The 27,474-nt window shown below is 38.7% G+C and overlaps 1 protein-coding gene across 2 annotated transcripts in view; it reads left to right on the top strand.

Annotated features, from left to right (window-relative positions):
• The window catches only part of CFAP54 (cilia and flagella associated protein 54), a 307,392-nt gene that overhangs the window by 86,457 nt on the left and 193,461 nt on the right, over window positions 1-27,474 (top strand). For both annotated transcript variants that reach the window (XM_028166670.2, XM_028166668.2), the window contains exons 23-26: window positions 9,208-9,344; window positions 12,307-12,454; window positions 14,165-14,320; window positions 18,830-18,949. In XM_028166670.2, coding sequence (XP_028022471.2) covers window positions 9,208-9,344; window positions 12,307-12,454; window positions 14,165-14,320; window positions 18,830-18,949 — 561 coding nt within the window. The remainder of the gene's footprint in view (window positions 1-9,207; window positions 9,345-12,306; window positions 12,455-14,164; window positions 14,321-18,829; window positions 18,950-27,474) is intronic.

Below are 27,474 nucleotides of genomic sequence, written 5' to 3'. Positions count from 1 at the left end.
TTTTTCCTCTGTTTTTTCCCGTTAAGCAGTTACTAAGTAATTTCTGATGAAAAAACAGAATGCTTTTTACAATAACACTTTTTTCCTGGACTTTAAATGCGACAGACATTGATTTTAGAAATTTTGGAAATAAATGTTATCTGTTTTCCTATCATCCAGAGTAGCAGTTCTTAACCTGAAGCAATTTTGGCCCCGGGGTGGGACATATATGTCAATGTCTGGAGACATTTTTGGTAGTCACAATCTAGAGGAGTGCTGCTGGCATCTAGAGGGTAGAGGTCAGGGATGCTGATAAGCACCCTACAATGGAAAGGGCAGCACCCCCTCCCCCAACAAAGCGTTATCCGGTCCAAAATGTCAACAGTGCGAAGGTTGAGCAGCCCTGATCCAGAGATATCCTTTTCTCTGTGTGTGTATGTATACATACACAAATATATATGTCTACACACAATATGTATGTAGACGTATACACACATATGTATGTGAATTTATGTATAATATATAATTTTAGTCATAGTGTACATATTATTTTACATCTGATATTTTCATTTAATGCATAATTGACTTTTTTCCATTCCATTAAGTATTCTTTCAAAACATAATTTTTAACATCTGCATGGTATTGCATCTTAAAAATATATCATAGTGTAGTGTATGTATACACAATGGAATACTACTCAAACATAAAAAAGAATGAAATAATGCCATTTGCAGCAACACGGATGGACCTAGAGATTATCATACTTAAGTAAGTCAGAAAGAGAAAGACAAATACCATATGATATCACTTATGTGTGGAATCTAAAATATGACACAAATGAACTTGTTTATGAGACAGAAACAGACTCGCAAACATAGAAAACAAACTTGTGGTTACCAAAGGGGAAAGGGGGTGGAGGAAGGATAAATTAGGAGTTTGGGATTAACAGATACAAACTACTGTATATAAAAATCTATTTTATATAGATTTTTCTAGAATATATAGAAACAATAAATTTCTACTGTATAGCACAGGGAACTATATTCAATATCCTGTAATAAACCATAATGGAAAAGAATATGAAAAAGTATATGTATATATATATGTATAACTGAATCATGTTGCTGTACACCAGAATCTAACACAACATTGTAAATCAACCATACTTCAATAAAAATATATATATCAGTTGTTTTACAATATTGTGTTCGTTTCAGGTGTGCAGCAACATGATTCAATTATATATATGTATGTATTTTTTTAAAAATTATTTATTTATTTATTTATATTTATTTATGGCTGTGTTGGGTCTTCGTTTCTGTGCGAGGGCTTTCTCTAGTTGCGGCAAGTGGGGGCCACTCTTCATCGCGGCGCGCGGGCCTCTCACTATCATGGCCTCTCTTGTTGCGGAGCACAGGCTCCAGACGCGCAGGCTCAGTAATTGTGGCTCACGGGCCTAGTTGCTCCGCGGCATGTGGGACCTTCCCAGACCAGGGCTCGAACCCGTGTCCCCTGCATTGGCAGGCAGATTCTCAACCACTGCGCCACCAGGGAAGCCCTATATGTATGTATTTTTTTCAGATTATTTTCCATTGTAAGTTATCATAAGATATTGAATATAGTTCCCTGTGCCATACAGTAAATACTTGATGATTATTTATTTTATGTATAGTAGTCTGTATCTGTTAATCCCATACTCCTAATTTATCCCTTTCCTCCTCCCTTTCCCCTGTGGTAACCGTAAGTTTGTTTTCTATGTCTGTGAGTCTGTTTCTGTTTTGTAGATAAGGTCATTTGTGTCATATTTCAGATTCTACATATAAGTGATATCATATGGTATTTGTCTTTCTGACTTACTTCACTTAGTATGATAATCTCTAGGTCCATCCATGTTACTGCAAATAGTAATATTTTATTCTTTTTTTATGGCTGAGTAATATTCCATTGTGTGTGCATATGTGTGTGTGTGTATGTATTTATATAGCACATTAAACCAATCATCTGTTGATGGGCACTTGGGTTGTTTCCATGTCCTGGCTATTGTAAATAGTGCTGCAATGAACATTGGGGTGCATGTACCTTTTCGAATTATAGTTTTCTCCGGATATATGCCCAGGAGTGGGATTGTTGCATCATATGGTAGTTCTAGTTTTAGTGTTTAAGGGACTTCCTTCCGGTTCCCATAGTGGCTGCACCAATTTACATTCCCACCAACAGTGCAAGAGGGTTCCCTTTTCTCCACATCCTCTCCAGAATTTATTTATAGACTTTTTGATAATGGCCATTCTGCCCAGTGTGAGATGATACCTCATTGTAGTTTTGACTTCTGTTTCTCTAATAATTAGTGATGTTGAGCATCTTTACCTGCACCAATGATTATTTTCTTAGTATCAGTTTATAGAAGTGAAGTTTCTGGGTTCATAGAGACGGACAGACCTGAGTTTAAGTTTCAGGTCCTCACGTTAGCCGTGTGACATTGGGCAAGTAACCTTCATCTGTGAAGTGGAATAATAATAGTAGTTACCTCCCAGAACTATTATGAGTATTAAATGGAATTATGCATGTCAAATGTTTAACTGTAACACAACACAGTAGGCGCTTAATGAATATTATTGTTGTTCTTAATTATAGATATACTCATGAATTGACATTTTTTGCTGAAATGATTGCCTGACTTAAAACATGTCACCAGTGAATGCGATTCTAGAAAAAATGACTCGTTGACCTAAGTCTCAAGCCTGTAATTTTAAGTTTATGGTTGGCTGTAGAGCTGATGGCTCTTCTAAATTTTATCACATTTCTATTGTGCTGGTTTTTCCTCTTAATAGTTGATTAGTATTATAAGCTAAGGTCTTACTGGAATTTTATATTATCATATTTTTCAAAGAAAATTTAATTGAGAGAATTGCTAGGATTTGTCTGGCATTGGTTTAGCATGTCATATTGGCTCATGGTTTTCTGATGTTTTGATTTCTTTGGAATCTAATATATTTCCTAATTTGCAGTGATGGAGTTATTTCAAAGTGAGGGACCGAATATTTCATCAAGGTCTAATTTTTCTCCAGGGAGTGGTTTGACTCTTGCGCTTTATTTGGCAGAACTTTCATTGAAAGTTAATAAAAGGAAGTCCAAGCTATACTGCTAGGATAATGAGAAGTGTCATAAAGTAATGACCTGTGTTTCTTTACTGATACTATATTTGCAGTACTGTAGTTCATTTATGACAGTTGATGAGCATTCTCTCTCATAATGTTAAGTGGCTAAAGCAGAATTTCCTCATAAAATTTCCTCCTTAATTTAAAATTTGAGTTTACGCTTTCAAGTTTTATCAGGAAAAGGTACCTTTCTTTTGGAATTGCAATGAAAAATTACAATTTTTCATGAGAGTGGCTAGTTTTTAGTTTCAGGATAATTCTATTTTTTAAAAAATGTTATAAAAATTGTATAGTAAAATATGGAGTTACTTCACTAAATGCCTATGATTAACTTGGTTTGGGGTTTTAGGTTGTACTTTTACTAAACATTTTTCTATAAACAATAATAAAGTCAGGTGAATCTTTACTAGATTTTCCGTTAATGTAGAAAACTAGTTTAGGCTATCTGGAAAATTTTTGAGGAACCTTTATGAATTATATATTTTCTACAGATATTATCCAATTTCCACCTCTTTATAGGCTCATTTCTTTTTATTATTCCCTTTTAAGTTGGGAATGGCTAGATAATGTGATATAAAATATAGACAATTAGAAATCTGTGAGCAGGATTTTAGGATTTTAAGCAAATTGCTTGGTCTCAATTTCCCTATCTGTAAAATGAATACAAGACCAAATGCCACATACTGCTGGATTATTGAACTACTAAATCAAATAGTGAGTGGGCACAATGGCTTGTTGAGATAAGGAAGTGAGGAATATCATTTATTAAAAAACTGTGTGGGCTTCCCTGGTGGCGCAGTGGTTGAGAATCTGCCTGCCAATGCAGGGGACACGGGTTCGAGCCCTGGTCTGGGAAGATCCCACATGCCGCAGAGCAACTGGGCCCGTGAGCCACAATTACTGAGCCTGCGCGTCTGGAGCCTGTGCTCCGCAACAAGAGAGGCCGCGATGGTGAGAGGCCCGCGCACCGCGATGAAGAGTGGCCCCCACTCGCTGCAACTAGAGAAAGCCCTCGCCCAGAAACGAAGACCCAACACAGCCATAAATAGATAAAAATAAATAAATTTAAAAACCTGAAAAAAAAACACAAAAAAACAAAAAAAAAAAACTGTGTGATAGACATTTTAAGATTCATTATTCCATTGATTACAGTAACTCTATGAGGTGGTATTATTACTTTCATTTCAAGTTGAGGAAACAGATTAATTTAACCCTTCTTCTGCCAATCCCATTTTATTCCAGAAAGGGTGTCTTAGGGATGTTAAGTATTGATAATTTACCCAAGGTTACTCTGGTAGTAGATGGTAAGCCTGACATTTGAACGAGCTCATGCCTTTCTACTGATCTGTCCAGGTTCCAAGGAAGTCATGTGTTCACCATCTAACATGTGCCAAGTCCTTCTAGAGCCCACATCTCTCCCATCTATTCTCTGCCTGGGTTGGTGCTGCTCTGCTGGTCGTGGTAATCAGTATGGGCAGCAGAGTTTGATGCTGGTGGCAGGAGAAAGGAAACTAAGATTCGTACATTTTTTTTTCCAATTCATATATGAATTCATTGAAACTCTTTTATTAATAGACGTCTGCCTTTTGTCTATGACCATTCAAAAAAAAATAGGGCTAACAGGTAAAAGGTAGTCATCCCCATTTAAAAATCTCATTAAGAAGGTTCAACTCTTCTTTTCCCTCTTATCCTCTTTCTGAACATTACCACCCTCTCTGCTCATCTATTTATTGATGAATTCAGTGTCTGTTTTGTGCCAGGTTCTATGCTAGGTATAATTTCTTCTTCCTTTGAACTGTTTTTTCTTTTTTTTTTTAAATCAATCTCATCACCACAACAGTAACCCTTGTTTAGATAATTTTGACTTATGGTTTCAGTTAAGACCCTGATTGCAAGAAAGCCTGGCTTGGGGGAATGCAGCCTGGCCCTGGGAAGGCTGCAAAGTCCAGGCAGCTCTAAGTCTCATACCTCTGGCTCTCTCTCTACATCTGCTTTCTTTTTCTTTTTAAATATTGACTTTCCTTTCTTTTCTTTTCCATCTCGGGAAGGAAAATGGCAGCCCCTGAACTTTTTTGTGTATTCCTCAGTTTCAGTCATATATAGGGACCAGCTAGCTGTGTTCTAATCTTGATTCCAAATTCCTGAAAAAGAGACTCTGGATTGGCTCACCCAATGTAAGAAAGAGTCTGAACTCATTTTTAATGTTTGGCTGCTGACTTGTTTTTAAACCTCAGCCTTCTTTTTTCCCATAGCCCCACATCTGAGCAGGCTGATAGGGAGGTCTATGAGTTCACCTTCTCCTTTGGTGCCTGCAGGAAATTTAAACGTCCCAACTGGCAGGAACGTTCCCCAGTCCTATCCTCCAGCCACTAATCAAAGCCCAACCCATTCCTTCGGCTCTGCCCAAAGCCATCCCAGCCCTGCCTCTGCCTGCCCAAGGTACTCTCCCTGGGAGGCCCTTGTGTGAATAATAAACTTTCTCTCAAATTCTCCTGGTGCATGTAGTGTCATCAGCCTTAACATCAGAACCACACTTTGGGTGTGTGTACAGGGTCCATCTTGCTTTGCAGGGGGGGCTATAAAACACCCAGCTTGGGTCAGGCCCTCAGCCTGGGCCAGTCAGTCATGCTATAGTATAGTACCATTGCTGGGTGTCCTCTTCTGTAGGTAGGGGGAAATTATCAGGAAAAGAGGATTTTTAAGTTCATTTAATACATTATTATTGAGTGCTTACTCTGTGCCAGGCATTGCTCTAGGCTAGTGATTCTAAAACTTGAGCTTGCATCGGAATGATCTGGAGTGCTGGTTAAACAGATTGCTGGTCCCACCACCAGAGTTTATGATTCACCAGGTCTGGGGTAGGGCCCGAGAATTTTGCATTTATAACAAGCTCCTAGGTGATGAAGATGCTGATGGTCCTGGGACCATACTTTGAGAACCACTGTTGTAAGCGAAGTGAGCAAAATGCCGTGGTGAGAGGTAGGTAATAAACGATGAACATAGTAAAGGAATAAACTATCTAGTATATTAGAAGGTAAGTTCTATGGAAGGAAAATGTAGAGTACGGTCAGAGGAATTGGAAATGTGAACTGGGGGAAAGGAAGGTAGTATTACAGTATTAAGTAGGGTGATCAGAGAAGGCGTCATCTGGAAGATGAGATTTGAGCAGAGACTTGAAGGAGGTGAGGGAGTGGCTCTCTGGAGGAAGAGCATTCCACAGAAGGAGCTAGAACAAAAGCCTGAAGGATTCCAGAAGTGCACCTGGTATAATATAAACAGCAAGGAGACCAGAATGACTGGAGCAGAGGGGCCAAAAGGATTGTTTAGCTATGTAGGTAAAAGGTGAGTGGGTGGGTGAGAAAGCAGATCATTAAAAGGATTCCAGGCCATTGTAATAAGTTTGGCTTTCACCTGGAGTGAAATGGGCAGCCGCTGGAGAGGGTTTGATGTAATAGGATGGCATAACGTGACTTCTATTTCAAAGGTTCACCTGAGCTGCTGTGTTGTGCATACACCATAAGGGGGTGAGAGTAGAAGCAGAGGGAGCTATCTAGTGTCATGAACCAGTGAGAGATGGGGGTGGCTCGGCGAGTGTGATAGTAGTTGATGTGGTGAGAAGTGGCCAGATTCTGGATATGTTTTGAAGGAGGAGTTAACAGGAGTTCCTGATGGAAACAATGGACAGAGAAAAATAGAAGATGACTCTAAGGAATTTAGCTGACTAACTGGAAGGACAGACTTGACCTCAGATGAGTTGGGGAAGGGTGTGAGTAGTATAGATTTGGGGCAGGGGGAGATCAGAAATGCAGTTTGGGACATGTTAAGGTCAGATGTTTGTTAGATATTCGGAGAGAATTTTTGAGTAGTCAGATATATGAATCTGGAGTTTGGGAGAGAGGGCTGGGCAGCAGAGGGATTTGAGAGTAGTCATGTGACAACTAAAGCCATGGGGCTGGATGACAGCACCAAGGAAAGGAGTGCAGACAGGAGAGAGGAGAGGTCCCAAGACGGAGCCCTGGGGCATGCTAACATATGGGAAAAGAGGAGGAGCTTGCCAAGGCAGCTGAAAAGGAATGTGTTGTAGAAGCCAAGTGTGAAGGTCATGTATCGAGGAGGAGGTCTCTCCTGTGCTTAATTGTCTCATTAGTCATTTAGTGCTTCTTTCTCATTTTAACCTCACTCCTTCTAACATCTGTTCTATGGGTGACTGCTAGTTAACCATCTTTGAACCGGCTGATTATCACAGCACTTCTCTGTTAGCCCACACAGACTCATGAATTTATAGACCTTAGTTTTATCATGGCATCTTTTCTTGTTTTGCAATGTCCACTGACTGAATAAATAACATTATTTTTACATTTTCCTTCTTTTTTTTAATTGAAGTATAGTTGATTTACAGTGTTACGCTAATTTCTACTGTACAGCAAAGTGACTCAGAAATAACACTGTTTTTAAAAGGCTATATTTTAAAAGGAAAGAGCATTCAGTTATAGTTTCACCAACTCCCTTACACATCACCTGTTACCATTTTCCATGGTAAATCTCAGAATTATAATGGTGTTTTAGTGACCACTTAGCCCAACTTTTTCATTTGACCACTGTGGCCCAGAGAAGGGACCTCATCTGTCACACTAAGTCTTGGCTCTACTATTTTTTTTTTTTTACTGATATCAGGCTTTGTACAAATTATTCAACTTGTCAATGCCCCAGTTTCTTCATCTGAAAAACAGGGATGGTCATAGAGGTTAACGAGGAGTCAACACAGTAATGCTGGTAAAGTGCTTGGTCCAGTACTTGACATCTTTAAATACTTCCACCTGATTTTCAAGGCTTTCTGAAATCATGTCCCACTTTACCTGTCCAATCATACTGCCTAGTTTTCTTGAAATTCTGACCTGTCTTTCTAGTCTGAAAGGCACTGTGGCAATTTCCATTACGGGACCTTTTTGAGGTTCTGTCTAAACTGTGCCCCTCTGAACTTTATCCCTGCCTTGGTGTTTACCTCAAGCCCTGATTCCTCCTTATAGTCTTCATTTCTCCTTTTATAAGTCTCCACAATTATGATGTTGTTATTTGCAATTTTTCTGTGATTTCATGTGTTTTACGTCTGTAACTTGATTACAGTTTCATGGAGTATGAGATCGTTTTAAGCTTTGAAGAATCTATCTTTACAGTGCTTAGCACAGAGTAGAAACTTCATAAAAGTTTACTGGTTGGTTGATTATGAGTACTGACTTGGCAGATTTTAAAAGTCCTGGCCCTGTAAGTTATTCCCTTGTGTGGAATACAGTCTAGCAACATGTCATTTGCATACTTAATTTAATGTATTTATTAATACTTTACATCCTACCTGCTTCCACTAAGGATTTGAAGCAGCACATAACTCATGTGGTATGATTTTATATTGTTATACATATTTGTATAGAGTGATTTTTAGAGATGTATTTAAAGAACTATGTTCTACTACAAGAGATAGGTAAGTTGATGACTATTTTTCTCCTGAGCTTCTAGGTTTTACCAGTGAAATCAGTTATTTTGCTGAATGTTGAACGTGTTAAACTTAAAACACAGGATGGCTTCTTGGAAGCGTCTCTCTTTTACCCCTCACTCTTTTCAGCTGTGAACTCTTTGTTGCACAATAGCTCGGAAAGCGTCAGAACCAGAGGAGAATGAAGTATATTTCATATTTTGGGTTTGGGAAATCTGATTGTTTCTCTTGGAACAGATTGTTCATTATAACAGTGTCTGTAATAAATGGAGTGCACTGCCGAGATAGATGGAAATGAAATTAATTTGGCTCAGATGTGATCTTTGTTTTGCTTATGAGCATTCGAAACATCCTTACAGAGTTTCAAATTTCCATGCAATTTAGAAATAAAAGAGATTTCAAAATGTGTCTGTCTCCCTTGCCAGTGGCTGTCGTTACCTTGCTGTGGCCCTGTAGAGCGGAACAGCAAATGTGAATAACTTTGTATGAAATTAGTGTGCGATAGGACCTTCTCAGAATTCTTGTTTAAAATACACATTTCACAAATTCAAGTAATGCTTAAGATAATGTGCTTTCTGCTGCAGGTCGCCTATCAGATTGGTAACTATGAATTGGCTAAGAAAGTTTTCTCACCAGTTTGGGATTATTTTGTTGCTTCACCACTTCAGGATGACCAATCCATTATTAGTTTAAGCAATATAATGACTATTACACAGAGAAGGTAATTCAAAATATTCTTTTAAAATATTAGTTGGCTTATTGAAAATATAGATGTTGGCTGTGAAGCCTAGAATTAATTTATTTTCAATTTCATGTTAAGATGGTCCACATAAAACTATTTGCAATAAGTATTTTAGTAAGTGTTTATATTCCAAAGGCTTGAGTCCTTGTTAGAAACTTCTTTATTAGAATCAGAAAAAACACTGGAAGTATATGGATACATTCTGAATATAAGGTAATGAGGTTACGGAAAAAAATACCAAATACTAACCAAAGTAATGTCAGTTATATTAGAAAACATGCATATGCATTGGGGACCTTTGTAACAGAGCAAGGTCAGGTTGAGGTTAAGGTTAGGGTCTGATGGATGGACTCTTGGTGTAAAAAGGCTTTTCCTTTGCTTGAGGAGGCTCCCAGGATTAGACCATCAACTGAAAATAGGCCTGTAGAAGCCATATAAAGCCACAGGCCATCCTTTGCCATTTTTCCTTAAGAAACCAGAGTCTAAAAGCAGCATCAGAAATGAGCATTGGTGTAATTTCAGCCCGTCTCAACATGTTCAACAACAGTCTCCTTTACCTGCTTGTTAATGCCTGAAATTAATAAGACAAAACCCTTCACCCCTCAGTCAAAGACAATAAGCTTAAAAATGCAAATGCTGGATGAGGCAAGGCATTGGTAACACTTACTCACATAAACGTATAATTCCATTCAATTAAACAAACGTAGACTTAGTGTTTACTATGTACAAGAATGCTCAGTGCTATGGGCGATGGATTTGAGAGGCATTTCAGAGGAGGAAGAGACAGGTCTGGAAGATTTTATGTGATTCATGGGGATAAGAGGAAGGAGTGAAAGTTGACTGGGATTTCCAGTGATGGGAAGCCTCTGAGGTTTACTAAGGGAACCTGAGATGTGGAATGAGTTTTTGGAGGAAGAGAATGAATTTGGAGATATTTGGAGTTTAGTTTTCCAGCAGGACGTCTTTGTAGATATATGTCCGGTAGGTAGTTGGATATTTAGTGCTCACACTCAGGAGAGAGGTCAAGGCTAGAGACATGGAAATATAAACTGTCCATTGAGGTCATTATTGAAATTTTGACAATGAGAGATATCTCCCAGGGAATGACTGTTTAGCAGAAAAGGTGGAAGGCTGGACTTGAACCCTGGGCATTGCTTACATTTAAGAGGCAGAAGCAGGAGTTGGAACCAAGGAAGGAAATTGAAAAGGATCAGTTCTGGAAGTAAAAGTCCAGGAAAGTGCATTGCCAAGGGAAGTGAGAATATCACCACGGAGGGACTGGCCAGCAGTATTATATCCTAGTGCAAGGTCAGGCAGGGCAGTTGCTCAAGAAAATGCTGCAGAGACGTTGGGTAGGATGAAAACTGAGAAGAGGCTTTTAGAGTTGGCAATTAGGAAGACATTGGTAAGTTGAAGAGAGCCATTTTCGTGCCATGATGGGCCAGAAACGTTTTGCAGTTGGCTAAGGAATAAATGAAAATGGAGAATAGTAACAAGAAAAGACTACTCCTGTGAAGTTGGGTGGTAAAGATAAGAGGAAAGTGGGCAGAGGCTTGAGGGGGAAGGCGGGCTTAAGGAAAGAATTTTGGAGGATGGAGAGAAGGGAGCCAGCGGAGAGGGAGAACCTGAGGATATATGGTGGTAGAGCTAGGAGGATATCAGAGCACATGGGATGGGGAACAGGGGGTTCAGATCATTTGCTGTGGGGAATATGAACAAGGAGACATCAGGGGTAAACGGAAGTGTTGCTGAGAATCACTAATGACTCAGTTGATGTTATGTAACATGCATTGTAGTAGAGTCCCATTCCTTATGGCTGAGGGCTACATTTGATTCATCTTTATATCCCAGGGCCTAGAATAGTGTCATGGTAGGTGTTGAGCAAATGCTAGTTTGAGTGGGAAAAAAAAAGGAATGAGGAGAATAAATAAGTGAATAATTGATTGACCATTGTGGCAAGGATAGAAAAGTCGAATGGTGACATCTATGCAAGGTCAGACAAGTTGATTATTGCATAAAATAAGGGGTGCAGAATCTGAAGTGCTAGAGAGGTCACTATGGAAATGACTGACCAGAGCCCGAGCTGGGTAGGGGAGGAAATAGAGCCAGAGGGAGGCGATAGTCTGGACTCACTGTGTATGTCTAGGTACTCATGGTCATCGCGAGGACAAAGAAAGTTTAGTATGAGTTGCAGAAGCGGGAGAACTAGAAGTCTCCAGGCAAAGACAATTTCAGAGTTTAACATGGTGGTGAAACAGATCGTCTTCAGGTGTGAATTGCTGTTGTCAGATCCTTTCCCGTTTTTTATAGGGATAGAGGGTATGGAGAGTGGAGGGACTTGAAGCTTAGGAGAGAGGGTTTGTCACCAAATAAGGCTTAAGGGCAAGGAAGGGACTATGGAAACAAAGAAGGAAGACTGCAGATTTCACAGTTTTGCCAGTGGTTGGCACTGTTGACTGTGATTTAGAAAAGATAATTAGAAGTAACTCTGCCCCTCCACCGCCCCACCCCAAATCTCTCTGTCTCTACCTCTCTTTAACCGTGGCTGATTTTGCTATAAATAACCCTCACTTTCAGAAAGTTTATTGATTGAAATATTGGGCCTATTTCCCAAACTTCTGAATAGCTATAGCGATTTCATTATATTGATAGAATTTTATATATCAGAACCAGAAAACTTTACCAGTAGTTATTTTTATGTATCCATGACATAATATGTCAACAGCTTAATTTTCTTAGTTGTGAACTTGTTGTTAAGAATAGTCTTTAATTTCAATTTAAACAGCTGTGCAAGAGTAACTGTTCCACAAACTTTTGTCCCATAAACTTTTGCTGCTGTCTTGGGATCATTGTGTCGGTATTAAGAACAAATCAATCTAAAAAGTCGAGTTCACATGCTAAATCATTTTATACCTGTAACATCATTTACTTCTTTTCGCAGATTACGTTCAGATATTTTGGCAGAGAGTTCTTCAATTCTCTTATATCTTTTTCTTAGAAATATTTTTGTAACAAGTGACATTAAAATTAAAGAAGAAAATCTTTTCTGTGATAATATTAAAGGCAATGAGATTTTCCCCTCTCAACAAGTAAGTGAATTAAAATGATTGCAAATGTGCTGATTTCCCTGTGTTTGTTGATGTTTTAAGTTTATGTTCTTTGGGGATTGCATATCCTGGCTTGTGAATGGACTGAGAAGCCTTTGCATGATTGTGCTGGTTTATTTGATACTGTATGTAGGTTTCACAGGCTGGAGTTCATGGTGTTTAACCCTTCTTTTCAATTTATATATATTTTTCCTGAATAAAAGTAGTATAAATTCAAATAACCAAAAATGTATAAAGTATAAAGTGAAACCCATTGTAATCCTATTGCCCCTAAGAATACTACCTTATTGTTTTCATGTGATTTCTCCAATTTTTAAAAGTATGCATAGACAAATATGTTATTATTTACAAAAATGGAATCATGATCTACTCGCTGTTCTGAAATTTGCCTTTTAAACACTTTTCATAATATATCTTGGACATATTTTCATGCTGGTACATATCCATCTGCCACATTCTTTAAAATTATAATATTGCATTCCTGTGCAGAGGCAGGAATTTAACTTACTTCCTATTGATAGGTTCTCAGGGTGCTTATAAACATTGCTCTTGTACATCAGCAACCTTACAATGCTCTTGCTTTTAGTAACAGTCCTACATTATCTTTTTCAATCTAGATTGAGGTTCACTCTTCTTTTTCTCTCTTTCCTTCTTTACTCACCTTAGGTATATGGAGACTTTTGCCATATTTTTTTTTCTTTTACAGTTGTTTTTTCCTATCATCCACTTACTCATTAATTAATTAACCAATAAATTGTTACATGAGACTGTGCCAGTTTCTGTGGATATGAAAGTGAAAAAAACATGATTCTTTGCCTAAGACAAGTTCAGTCTTGTAGAGCCCAAGCCTTCACAGCCATTGACCTGTTCCTACTACATTGCATTTAGTTTCTTTTTTTCATAATCTAGTCTGAAAATAAGGACAATGTTTAAGTACTTAAGTGAATTTCAGAATGCTAGACTACCATTCTAATAATAATTTGCTGTGTGGAAATTTCTGGTTGCCACTCATACTGTTTTCCGTGTTCATAATCTTGTGTGTATGTACAGACAAATAATGAAATCTTTCCCCAAGAAAGAGAAATAAGGAATAAGATAGCATTCTTACTCTTTTTAAGTGGCGTTTAATCACACAAAGCCTAACTTTACATTAAGTTGCAGAAGTATAACAGAAGATTAGTTTGGTCTATTGAAAATTTACCTTTTTTTTTTTTTTAAGTAGCAGAAGTATAATAGAAGATTTAGTTTTGTCTAGAGTAAATTTACCATTTTCTCACAAATCCAGGAGGGAAATAAGACACTGTTAATCATGTAGGACCAATATTACAGCAATATTATATTTTAATTATTATTTGTTATAATTTATGTTTTTGAAAAAGCTAGATTTTTTCCCCTAAACTATAGCCAAGATTTTATCTTACCAATGAAAAAAGATTGGTTCCTTTTCTGTCACTAGTGGTATTTGTATCGTAATTTATAAGAAATTCTAAAGTTTAATTATAAGATCGTGTCATCCATATGTAGCATTATTGGGGAGTTAGAGTTGTTCCTGAATTTAGATATTTCTTTATATCAACCTTCCTTTTATTGTTAAGCCACAAGGATCACATTTCCTATCCTTTCTTCTCATTAGAGACACATGAATTAAGTACCTGATGTTCAACTTGAGTAACAATACCTGTTCCTTTACAGATTGCTAGACTAACTGAATGTGAGAGAGTATTAGTGGCATTGGAACTGAGCAACTACCTAAATGATTCCAGTTATGCCCTTCAAGCTGTTACTCAATGTTATGGCCTCCTTGCTCCTATCATCTATCACAATATTGTTTTGGTACCTGTTGTACGGGTAAGGGCATTTTTTTCCCCCCAGATAAGGGTATTTTTACAAAGGCAACTCAATAATGCATTTTGGAAAAGAAAAAGCAATGTGTCCTTAAGAAAGTACAAATAGGTCAAGAGCAAGTATTATGAAATTTCATGAGTTAACTGAAAAACGTTTTAATAATTTAAATTGTATGTCTGGGTGACTAGAAATAAGGACTTAAAATGTGTTTCCCTGAAAACAGTCAGCCCCATTGCTGTCCATATTTAAATATTGGCAATATACTTTTCTAGGTTTTTTAAGTTATTTCAATTTTTATGTTCTTGTAATGTTAGAAACAGCAATATTTATTCAAAGCATATTGTTAAAGCCATCATCTAGGGGGGAAAACTGATGGATGACCCAGGAGAAAAAAGACTTGATGTCTCTGTGATGGAGTTGGAATTTTTGGAAAAAGGGTAGGTGGGCCCTGGCTGAAGGGATTATATTAGTTGTCTATGCTTCCTAACAAATCACTATAAACTCAGTGGCTCAAAACAACACCCATTTCATAGTCTCTGTAGGTCAGGAGGCTGGATACAGGTTGTCTGGATCTTCTGATCAGGGTCTCATCAGGCTAAAATCAAGGTGTTGGTCAGAACTGTGATCTCACCTGAGCCTCTGGGTTCTCTTCCAGACTCATTGGTTGTTGAGAGAATTCATTTCCATGTGGTTGTGTGATGAGGTCCTTAGTTCTGAAGGGCTGGCTACCAGTGCCCTGCCACATGGCCTTCTCCACCACGTGGCAGTTTGCTTCTTCCAGGCCAGCAGGGGAGTATCCTCTAAGATGCACGAGGAGTCTTATATAATGTAATGTAGCGAAGAGAGTGAGCATCCCATCACAGATCCTACTTGCCGTCAAGGAGAAGGGATTATACAGGGCTTGTACACCAGGGGCGGAATCTTGAGGACTGTCTTAGAATTCTGCCTACCACAGGAAGCAGTGAGAGAAGTAAGATTTGACTGCTGATACATTGACTCAGATTTTGAGAATCAAGAAGATATGAGTGAACTCATGCAAAGTATAAAGTGTTTAATTCACCATTGAGGAAACTAACCCGAGAGCTTCAGTAACTTAACAAATATTCCCCTTGGAGGGGCTAAACTGGAGCATAGACATGCCCCCTTCTCTCACATGCCCCCCACCTAGTAAGTATTGGGTTGGCCAAAAAGTTCATTTGGTTAATGAATTCGCTGTTCAATAAAGTTCTTGGTGAAAGTGAAAAATGTGTCTTATTTTTATTTAAAACCAAACAAACTTTTTGGCCAACTCAATAGTTCAGCTGTTGAAGAGATCTGCCTCCAAAATCCAAAATCTAGACTCATAGCTGGCAGTTCCATGTCACTTGTGAGTGGATCAGTGCAGTGTTCCCAAATGTGGAATATGCTTCCTCCAGACCCCAAAAGCATTTCCCTGGCATTGTTCTGTCTTCTTAGAGGTGAGAGATTCCAGATGTCAGACCTACTTTGGAGGGAGTGTCTCAGCATGTCCCAGACATTTCATTAATGTGTCAGGCCCCTGACTCTTCTTAGGGTTTATTTCTACCCTCTGGAGGCCATGCATCTCACATCTGCAACTTATTTGCCATTTCTTGTTTATTAGGTTCAATTAACATGGTTTACTGATGGCGGTCCAATGATTTGTTTTGAGACGTGTCCAGCAAGTTCAGGTTCTTTCATAAAATATTAGGTCGGAGGGTGGGAGAGTTATCATTGCCCTGTGGCAAGACTCTAAATGTATGTTCTTGTCCGCCCAGTGTGACTGGGAACTCCTTCTGATACTTCTTCCCCATAGGAGATTACTTCTGTCCAATAGGATAGAAGAGACAACATTAGCCACATCGAGGCACCCCTTTTAGTGTGCTCCAGCAAAGGCAGCACCCTGGGAACAGCGCCTGCAATTGATGCTTGGTTGGTTGTGTTCAGGGTAGCCCCCTGTCATTCTCCAGGATCCCACTGCTTCAGGATGCTTTTAACTCAGCAAGTGGGTTGTCGCTATGAGGAAGACCTTAGGAAGGGAGTTTCAAATTAAATTGTATTGTTCAGAGCAGGAAAAGGTGAATGGAACAAAGGAGAGATTCCAGAAATAGGCCTCACTTTGGATGAGAATGTAATATATGATGGAATTGGCATTCCACTTCAGTGGGAAGATAATGGATATTTTTAGTAAATGGTGGTGAAACATTTGGATATTCCTCTGAAAGTAGAATTTGACCCCTATTTTGTACCATACGTAGAAAGTCCAGATGTATTAAAGACTTAGATGTAAAAGAAAGCCAAAACTTTTAGGAAAAAAAAAAACCCCAAGCGATTACATGTACAACCCAGGGTTGGGGAACACTTTCTAACCAAGATAGAACTCTTGGAAATAACAAGAAAAATAAGACATATTTGACTATATTTATGGCAACCCATGTGTGACGAAAGGGACCATAACAAAGATAGTAGACAATTTAAGGATCTGGGAAAAGTAACACTGATGAGGGTAAATATATATAACAAAAAGTCTTACAAATTGACAGTAACTAATAAAAAATGGGCACCGGATAATAATAGGCAGTTTACAGGAGAGCAAATTCAAGTAGCCAAAAAACATATGAAAAGATACTCAAATTCTGAATATCCACAGAAATGCACATTAAATCAGTAATATAATATCACTAGCAGAGTTGAAAAGATCTGTAACTCCTATTGCTGGTGAGAATGTGGGGCAAAGACATTCCCTTTCATTGATGGGAGAAATGTGAATTTTATAGGCTTTGAAATTTGGTAAGGCAATCTTAATTTTAATTAAACTGAATATAATTTAAGTAAAATTAAAAGCAAATATACCTGACATAGAAATTCCCCTGCTAGTAATTTTCCCCATAGAATTAAGATTTTAGTAAATTAAAAAGTACATTTACCCAACACAGCAGTCCCTTTATTAGCAATTTATCCCATAGATTAAAATCACCCCTAGTTGCACCCGTTGGTTCCATGTGTTGTACCTGCTGGGAACACAGTACCACATAAGGGTCACTGATTTAGCGTATATACTGTGCCCTGGAGGACGGTGCATCACCCTCGCTGGGTATCATCTCAAAGCTGGCACCTCACTTGCCACTCATTTTGGCAACTGAGCTTGTATAAGGGTGGTTTTTTCTGTTGTTGTTTTTGTGCGTCCACGTCACACTGCTTGTGGGATCTTAGTTCCCCAACTGGGGGATTGAACCCAGGCCATGGCAGTGAAAGCGCTAAGTCCTAACCACTGGACCACCAGGGAATTCCCTGTATAAGCATGCTTATTGTGGCATTCTTGATGGCGGCAAAAAAGCTGGAGACAAAGAGGACGTGCGGTAACAGGAGGATGGCCAGTTCTGCCAGATTGTAAAACATCAACCTTAAAACTGTGCAACAGGAAGAATCTGGAAATGGCTGAATAAATTATGATTGGTTCACACTAAATAATATTATGCAACCATTAGAAATGATGAATTAGAGGTATACCTGTAGACTTGGAGGGATTTTTCACAAGACATGCTTGAAGGGGAGATGCATAGTTCAGAAAAGTGTGTATAAATTTCATTTTGTAAAATGACATTCACCCTCCCTATATATATATATACACACACATTTATACACACACACACACATAATTACATGAGCCTAGAGAAAACTACAGAGCTACTAGGTTGTTAACACGATTTGGAGATATGGTACGGTAGGGTGGGAGAGGGTGATGGTGGAGGGGAGGAATTAAAGCAGCATTAAAAAAAATTCGTAAGTGTTCTGTAACAACAGTAATAATATTGTTAGAATGGTGGCTTGAAGCAATTAACGTGCCCACAAAGGACCAACCTCCATATATTAATTTGTCTTTTGGAATAATCTGAGTGATGAATAGATCGATGCAATCTCAGCTCTGCTTTTCTGATAGTAATATTGCTCAGAACTGCGAGGCAGTATTGAAAGCTAAACTTAATTGTCTAGCTCTGGATCAAATTCAGGATCACATAATATGAAGAGTAGTTAAGGAAGTAAGTGCCAATATTAATTGATTTCCTGGGATACGAGCGCTTGGTTTTAATTTTAAAGGAAACTATTATTTCAAGTACCCGTATCACTGTATATTTTATATGGTACATCTTTCTCCATGTGGTTTTTCAAAGTTCTCCTAAGCCTGAATGTGATCTTCAGTTTCTTGTATACATGTAACATTCTGCGCATGTCTTTTACGGCACTAGTCAGAATGAGCATTGTTTTATTTATTTGTATATTTATTTTATCCTCTCCACTAATTTTCAAGTTACTTTAGCTGAAAGACTCATCTGAAAATTGAATTTATCAATTTTATCTCTGGGTACACTTCTTTATACATAATAAGCAACTTAACCATAATTATTAATAACAACAAAATTTGATGGCTTAAAACCTTCATGATTTGAATAGAGCATTTTTTAATGAGTAAGGATGATAGTTTTCAACAAAAACCATTGTGCTTCTATATTTCAGATCTTGATAAAGTGTGTTGTGGTTTTGCAAGGACTACCAAATATTCACTCAAAGAAACATATTGCCAGCTTTGAAAGTGTACAGCACATGATAGCTTGTTGTATCTTCTACATAACAAAGGTATTTATCTCATTCTTTGTCTAGTGTCATGAAACTTAGGAGCCCTAATGGTTTAGCAAGGTAAGCTACTTGTAATCACAGTAATTAGAATACTTTGAAAAATGATACCCCCAAAGCATTTTAGATCAAAAGTAGCCTGAGCAGGCTAGTTGGTAAAGTCTGGAAGGGCCTATCTTAGGCCAGGGAGAGGGGGCTGGAAAGAGGACATTTTATGGGACCTCATTCATTTTAGAAGCAAGAAAGAACAAGATACCAGAGACAGAGGGGTAGGCTTATGTATCCTCACTGCTTGGCTCAAAGGCCAGCATTGTGTGTTTCTTCAAAGGCTTTGGTTGACTGAATCCAGTGAATCTCTTCAAAGAAGGGCCATATTTGCCTACCTATTTTATGTAGTCTTCCCAGAACCTTTCTGATTTGGCAGTGATCTGGAAGAATACTGCATGGATGGGCTGATATGATGGGACTTAAGTTTGCTTCTGTGGAGGTCTGGCAACAGAGAGGCCTCTACCCTCTACCTTAGCAAAAAGGTCATAATTTGCTGGCAATTCAGGCTCCTGGCCTGACCTCAGGAGCAGAAAATCATATTCCTTCCATCACTCACTGGTTTGCCGCTGTTGGAGAGACATCTATGACCTGGTCTGTGTAGATGCTGAGGAAGCATAAGCCTTTAGCAGGAAGAAAAATAGCAACTCACTTAAGGGAACTCAGAACCCCAAGGGGGAAAGAGCAGGCCAAACACTAGAATACTTGTGTTATTTACCCTCACCATGTTGAAAAGAATCAGAGATGACTTAAGAAAAAGAAACCTTTCAAGCAATGCAATCAGAACAAATTTAATTTTTTTCTTCCGGTTTTACTGAGATATAACTGGCATACAGCACTGTGTAAGTTTAAGGTGTACAGCCTAATGACTTGATTTACATACATCATGCAGTGATGACCACTATAAACTTAGTGACCATGCATCATCTCCTATAGATACAAAATTAAAGAAATAGAAAAAAAATTTTTTTCTTGTGATGAGAACTCTTAGGATTTACTCTTAACAGCTTTCATATACAACAAATTTAATTTTTGATTAAGAAATTAAATAGGTAAAGATTATGATTATGATACTTCTTGAGTCACATCTGGAAGCTCAAGAAATACCCGACAATGTAGAGTAGAATTATCTAGAGATAAATTCACAAGACAGATCCAGAAGTCATAACATGAAGTAAAGGAGTCTGGAGGTAGAAAAGAAATAAGTAGAGAAGTAATCGTCTTTCTGAGTCCCAGGCAGGATTAATGTAAGAATATATGTGTAGACACATGTTGGTGAAATTCCTGAAGTCCAAGGATAAGGACGAATCTTAAAGTTTTGAGACCCAAAGAACAGATTATTTATTGCAATGGAAAGAGAATCAATTAGCTTCAGGCTTTTTTTTTAAACACTTTTATTATTTATTTATTTATTTATTTATTTATTGGCTGTGTTGGGTCTTCGTTTCTGTGCGAGGGCTTTCCCTAGTTGTGGCAAGTGGGGGCCACTCTCTTCATCGCGGTGCGCGGGCCTCTCACTATCGCGGCCTCTCTCTTGTTGCGGAGCACAGGCTCCAGTCACGCAGGCTCAGCAGTTGTGGCTCACGGGCCCAGCCGCTCCGCGGCATGTGGGATCCTCCCAGACCAGGGTTCGAACCCGTGTGCCCTGCATTGGCAGGCAGATTCTCAACCACTGCGCCACCAGGGAAGCCCCAGGCTTTTTTTATCAGCAACACTAACAGTTAAATTCCTGGAGCAACATTTGTAGAATCCTGAGGGAAGAAGACTAAGGCCCAAAAATTAATAACCAGGAAAAGATATCATTCATTTGTCAGGGCAAAATAAACATTTTCAGAAGTGCAGGCATTTAAAAAGTATTCTGTTCATGTACTTATCTGAGGACAACACTTGGGGAAATACTCTATCAAATGACAGTTGGTTCAGAACAGAAATCCCAAGATAGGGAAAGACAAAAAGGAGAGGAATAATGGGAGCAACGAATCTTGCAATATATGTATTATTAAAGTTAAATAGATAATAATGATGTGACTAGGACTTTGTAATATAAATGCTAAGTAGGGACTCTTGAAATAAAAGAGTCATCCTTGAAAGAAAAACTTAACAGTAACCTAGAACTAAAGCTTCTATCCTGTTTGGGGTTGAGGGAGGCGTGAGCAGCTATAGATGCTTGGTGCATGTGTGTTAAAAATACATATAGTATAAAAATACATGTTGTATAACATTATTTTTTTAAATTAATTAATTTATTTTTGGCTGCGTTGGGTCTTCATTGCTGCGCACGGGCTTTCTCTAGTTGTGGCGAGCGGGGGCTACTCTTCGTTGTGGTGTGCGGGCCTCTCATTGCAGTGGCTTCTCTTGTTGCGGAGCATGGGCTCTAGGAGCGTGGGCTTCAGTAGTTGTGGCGCGTGGGCTCAGTAGTTGTGGTTCATGAGCTCTAGAGCGCAGGCTCAGTAGTTGTGGCGCACGGGCTTAGTTGCTCCGCGGCATGTGGGATCTTCCCGAACCAGGGCTTGAACCCATGTCCCCTGCATTTGCAGGTGGATTCTTAACCACTGTGCCACCAGGGAAGTCCCCACATATTGTATAACATTATTATTTTCTTTTGATAGAATATATATATTTAAAGATGGCTCAGGAATATGTAGGCATGAGCTGATCTTTAAAGTACAGTAGGACTTCAAAACTGACAGGAAAGAAATGCAAACAGAGGAATGACAGGGAGGAAAAAAGAACAGGAAAAAAATGACAGGGACGAAAAATGGCTAATTCAGCAAAAGTAAGAAGAAGGAAAGTGAGATTGTATTTAAGATGGAAGGAATAAAACCAAGTACATTAATTGCTTCCCTGAGCATGAATGACCTCAGGAGACAGAGACTGTCAGATGGGCTGAAAAGTCAGATTCAAATGTGTATTACTTGAAGAAACACTTGTAAAACAAGATAACAAGCAATTTGAAAGATAAATAGACAAAGATATTGGGAAAATGCAAACAAAAATGAAGGAAGGGTGGCAATTTTCGTATTTGAAAAAGCAGAATTCAGTGTCCAAAACATTAATCAGGACAAAGAGAGGCATTATGTAGTGTCCTTCCAATCACTCCTGGATGGCATCTGGCACTTTCTGGTCTTAGGGCAGTCTCATTGTCAAGTATTAAAGATGAATTCTGAATTAAAACAAAACTTAAATATTTTACAACAGCAAATTAAAGGAGAAAAACAATTAGGTTATATGAAAAATGCTACAAAGGCATTTGATAACACTTAGCAACTTTTCCTAATAAAACTTCTAAGTAGGTTAGGAAGGGAAGGAAGTTATTGCATAATGATAAAGACATTTACCAAAAATTTTTAGCAAATATCATACTAAATGGCAAATTTCTGAAGCTGTTTCCTTAAAATCAGGCATAGGAGATACTGACTCTTAATAATGTGATTCATTATTTGTAGAGATCCGGTCTGATGAAATAGATAAGGGTATGAAATAATTTTGTAATATTAGAAAAGCATAATTTGTCTGTAATTGTAGAGGTCTCAAAAACCCATGAGAATCTAGTAAAAGATTACTAGAATTAAAAAGAGAATTTATAAAGTGGTATAAGAATTTATAAGAAGTTATAAAGTTATGTAAGATACAAACTGATAAGTTGGGTTTTGTTTATGTTTTTCTTATTGTTTTTATTTTTAATATGAGTAGTAGCCAGTTAGAAATGGACAGGGGAAAATATACCGCTTATAATACACACTATTTTAAACTTAACAAAATGTTAAAGAACCTAAATAAAAGAAATGTGAAATCTTACTGAAGGACACAAAATAAGATCTGCACATATGGCAGGCCACACCAAGTTCCTAAATAGGAAGGCTTACTGTCATAGCTATATAAATCTTTCCTAAAATAATATTTCCATGCATTGCAGTTTTAATCAGAATCCTAGTGAGGTTTCTTTGAAACTGATTAGTGTTACTTAGAAATTCTCAGTAGGTATTAAAATTTACCAAGGCCACTTCAATAAAAAATGGTCTTAACAGAGTAATGGGCAAATAGATCAGTGGAATAAAATAGAGACTCCAGGAAGAGCCGGCCCTGGGTCTACAGGAAGGACTTAATATAAGACAAAGGTGGCATTTATATTCATTGAGAAAATGATAATTTATCAATAACAGGTGGTGATATAACCGACTCTTCATTTGAAAATAACGCCAGAGCCCTACCTCATACCATAAACAAAATGAAGTCCAGATGGATTTGAGGATATTTGGATTGCCTTGAAATCAGGGGAGACCTTTCTCAACAGGGCACAAAATTCAAAAGATACACACACAAAAATAGATAAATAGATGACATGATAATTTAAAAATGCATTTTTAATGATAAGACACTATAGACAAAGCTTAAAGGCATTTATTTTTAAAAAATACAACAGTTGCAGGATTATTAACATTGATTGCCTCAGGCAGTAATCAATGAGAAAATAGGAAATAATTTCACAGTTTGGGAAAAGAAGGATCAGATTTATTTTTAATTATGGAGGATATGATTAAATATTTCAGTCACCTTAAAAAGTGGAACAGTGAACAAGTACCAGATGATGAATGGCCATCTAATGAGGTCAGAGAGGAGCCATTGAAGGGTTTCAAACCTGGGAATGACATAATGAGATTTGCATTTTAGAAAAAAGAAATTACTCTGGTTGCACAACAGCTAATAATTAGAGGGGGATAAGATCCGAGGCAGGAAATGAGTTAGAAGGTGAGAGGTGATGAACTAAACTAGTGTGGAAAAGTGAGGGACAGAATTGAAGGGATTCAAGAGTTATTTATGAGATAGAATTGAATAGGGAGGGAGAGGGAAGAGTCCACAGTAATCCAGCTATCTGGGAAGTTGGGTGAGTACAATGCAATTTGTTGAACGCTGGGTGGGAAAGGGGGAAAAGATAATGAGTTTTGAATATATTGAATTTGGGGGCATACAGGATATCCAGAGAGGTGGATATTATATAATTGGACCTATAGGCTTGAAGTTCAGGAGAGACCAAATATATGTAAAGACAACGGAGTCATTAGTATACGGACTCAACTGAAGCAACAGAGATAGATGGTATCACCCGGGGTCAATGTGTAGAGTAAGAAAAGAAGAGAATTGTCTAAGAATTTCAAGGGTGTTGTTAGTCCACGGGTCCCATCCGGCTTCCACTAGGCAAGAGGAAGAATTGGAAAGGTGATTAGTCCAAAGCTGTTTTATTATTCCTAACCCCTCCCCAACCTTAAGAATCTTTCTGGTGCTATTAGTTCTGTCATTGTCACAAGGGGGTAACTGTTGAAAGCAGGGGTCCTACACAATCCAAAGGACCCCTTTCCATTCCCACTGCTCAGTCACACACACACATCAATTAGCGTAATCCTGGGCTAAAAGGGCACCTTCCAAGCTTACTTTTCTTTAGAATATATTCATCTGCTTGGCCTCACCTCCCCCTTTCCCCCCGAACCCTTCCATCAATGAGTATTTCCAGGACAGGGTGTCATTTTCAAATAAGAGAATACCAGGTTACAATGTCTTTCCAGGGCACTGGGCAGCTGTTCACCTTACATTTAAATAACTAACCGTGGCTGCTGCAGTGTTTCTTCCAGAACAAAGAAACTTTATTGCAAGGCAGCTCACTGCTTGTAACTTGCCAATAGCAACTTCTCCTGCTAAAAACCAACTAACCAGCCAACCAACCAGCCAACCAAAAAACCAGTCCTGCTTACACAGGCACTCCGTATATGACCGTTAATGGGGAGGGATCAGGAGAGGGAAGGGATAAGGATGGAGGAGAGGAGAGGTGGCCCCTAGACCAGGGTCCCAGCAGCGGGATCCGGGCGTGTGTGGGATTAGCTTGGATGGGACATCTGCCTCTCCTCTCTCACAGGAGGAGGATGCTTATCCTTACACATGGGTGTGTAGGTGGGTTTGGGGACAGCAGATACGCCAGTTCCCCTGCACTGCTCTCTGGAAAGGAAGCAAGGTCATTTGCTGAGAGTGAGGAAGTGGAGAGTAAGGGTGGGCTTCAGAGATGTGAGAAGATGTTTGTATAACAGCCCCCGTGGGAGACGGGAGAGAGTGCTGACCTAGGATAGGCAGGGTTTCCAACCAGCGTTTGGGGCCACGTGGAGGCTGAGGTCCTCCACGAAATTCGCATGCCTCCTCTCTCAGCTGCCTGTGGTTTTTCTCCCACAGCAGTTTGCGGCTGGCTCTGTATATCTTGACTGCCACCCGTGACTCCAGCCCCTTTCCCTCGCCTGAGGAATCATTCTGAGATCCTCTGGACATTATTGTAGAAATGACCCTGAATGTTCTGGACATTTTCTTTAAAGTATATTGAGTTGGCCAAAAAAGTTCGTTCGGGTTTTCCGTGAGGTGTTAATGCAAAACCCCAAAGAACTTTTTGGCCAACACACTATATATTAATGTCAGGATTTGATGCTAGAGCTGGTTCTGTCCCAAACTGATACTCTGAGAATTGTCATTTCAGAAGTTTCCTCCAGCCTGACCAGTAGACCCAGAAGCCTGACTACCCCTGAATCCCAGATTTGAGGCATTCATTTGATATAAACGTATTTTTATAGAGATTTTCTCTTAGGACATGTAAAGCCCAATTAGTCAAACGGCCCTGTTTCTTTTCTCTGTTCTGTTTTTTTATTTTTTTTTATTTTTTTATTTTTTAAACATCTTTATTGAAGTATAATTGCTTCACAATGGTGTGTTAGTTTCTGCTTTATAACAAAGTGAATCAGCTACAGATATACACACGTTCCCATATCTCCTCCCTCCCGCATCTCCCTCCCTCCCACCCTCTCCATCCCACCCCCCCAGGCGGTCACCAAGCACCGTGCTGATCTCCCTGTGCTATGCGGCTGCTTCCCACTAGCTATCTATTTTACATTTGGTAGTGTATATATGTCCATGACACTCTCTCATCCTGTCACATCTCACCCCTCCCCCTCCCCATATCCTCAAGTCCATTCTTTAGTAGGTCTGTGTCTTTATTCCCATCTTGCCACTAGGTTCTTCATGGCCTTTTTTTTTTCCTTTTTTCCTTAGATTCCATATATATGTGTTAGCATACTGTATTTGTTTTTCTCTTTCTGACTTACTTCACTCTGTATGACAGACTCTAACTCCATCCACCTCATTACAAATACCTCCATTTCATTTCTTTTTATGGCTGAGTAATATTCCATTGTATATATGTGCCACATCTTCTTTATCCATTCATCCGATGATGGACACTTAGGTTGCTTCCATGTCCTGGCTATTGTAAATAGAGCTGCAATGAACATTTTGGTACATGACTCTTTTTGAATTATGGTTTTCTCAGGGTATATGCCCAGTAGTGGGATTGCTGGGTCGTATTCTGTTCTGTTTTAAAAATTGGTAATCTTTCCGGATGGTTCAATCTTTCTTCTTTAAGGAGCAGTATTTTTTCTGAAAGCTGTCAGAATTCCAAATAAAGTACTACTTCTGAGACATGTCATCTTAAATGTTTGATTATTTTCGCATTGTTAAAAAATTTATTATGCCGAACATCTGGCACATTTAAAAAATTTCTATTCACCATTTGGTATGTTAAGTAGAATTGGTTCTCTGTTTTTCTTTTGTTTGGAAAAATTCATTCTCATTTAGTATTTTCCACTGGCATGTTAAAACAAGGAGAAAAGATTGCACAGTGCTGTATAAACCAAATATGTTGGAAAGCAAAGGTGAATGGGGAGCAAACGTTAGCTCACTTCTGTTTTCTAATAACAAAACTTGTTCCCTCTCATACCAGTTTTACAATGAGATTGGACAGTTTTGCCTAGCATTCAAAGCCCTGCTTGACCTAACCCCACCTACCGTGGCAAAATTTGTTTCACTGTTTTCCTTTCCACATTCTGTCCCTCAGTCAACATTAGTTTAACACCATTGCCCTGGTCCTACAGAAATATTTCCAGTTCTTAGCGTTTGCATTAGGTAGGTCTTATGAGCTTCAAGCAGCCACTCACTGTTTTTCAGCCACTTTATATATTCTTTCCCTGCCTGGGAAGTAATAGTTGTTACTTATCTTAAATACTAACCTATTCAGCTTAACAGAATACATCTACAGATAAATTCATACAAACTTACTTATACCCTGAGAGTATTGTCCTGGGGATTCACGGTGAATGCGTCCCCTTCATGGGCTCTTTCACTAGAGCAGGGTCTATGCAAATCAGATTGCTGGCCAGGGAAGCTTTCCTGGAGTTAGTACTAGAGCCCAGGTTTTAATGACCACGTAAAGCTATATAAATCAGGTGGGAAAGCTGTTCTGGGAAAGGCCTCAGCTGTAGGAAGGCATGAAGTCCTGATACCATGGTGAGTAGCAGTATTTATACTTGGCTTAATATTTTGTAAGCTGAAAGTGCAAGGAGATGAATAGTGGAAGATGACACTGGAGAGGTAGGTAAGGGCCAGGCTAGAGGAGGCCA

This window comes from Balaenoptera acutorostrata, chromosome 11 (genome assembly GCF_949987535.1).
Source record: "Balaenoptera acutorostrata chromosome 11, mBalAcu1.1, whole genome shotgun sequence".
Taxonomy (NCBI): Eukaryota; Metazoa; Chordata; class Mammalia; order Artiodactyla; family Balaenopteridae; genus Balaenoptera; species Balaenoptera acutorostrata.
This window is presented reverse-complemented; position numbering and strand designations above follow the sequence as displayed.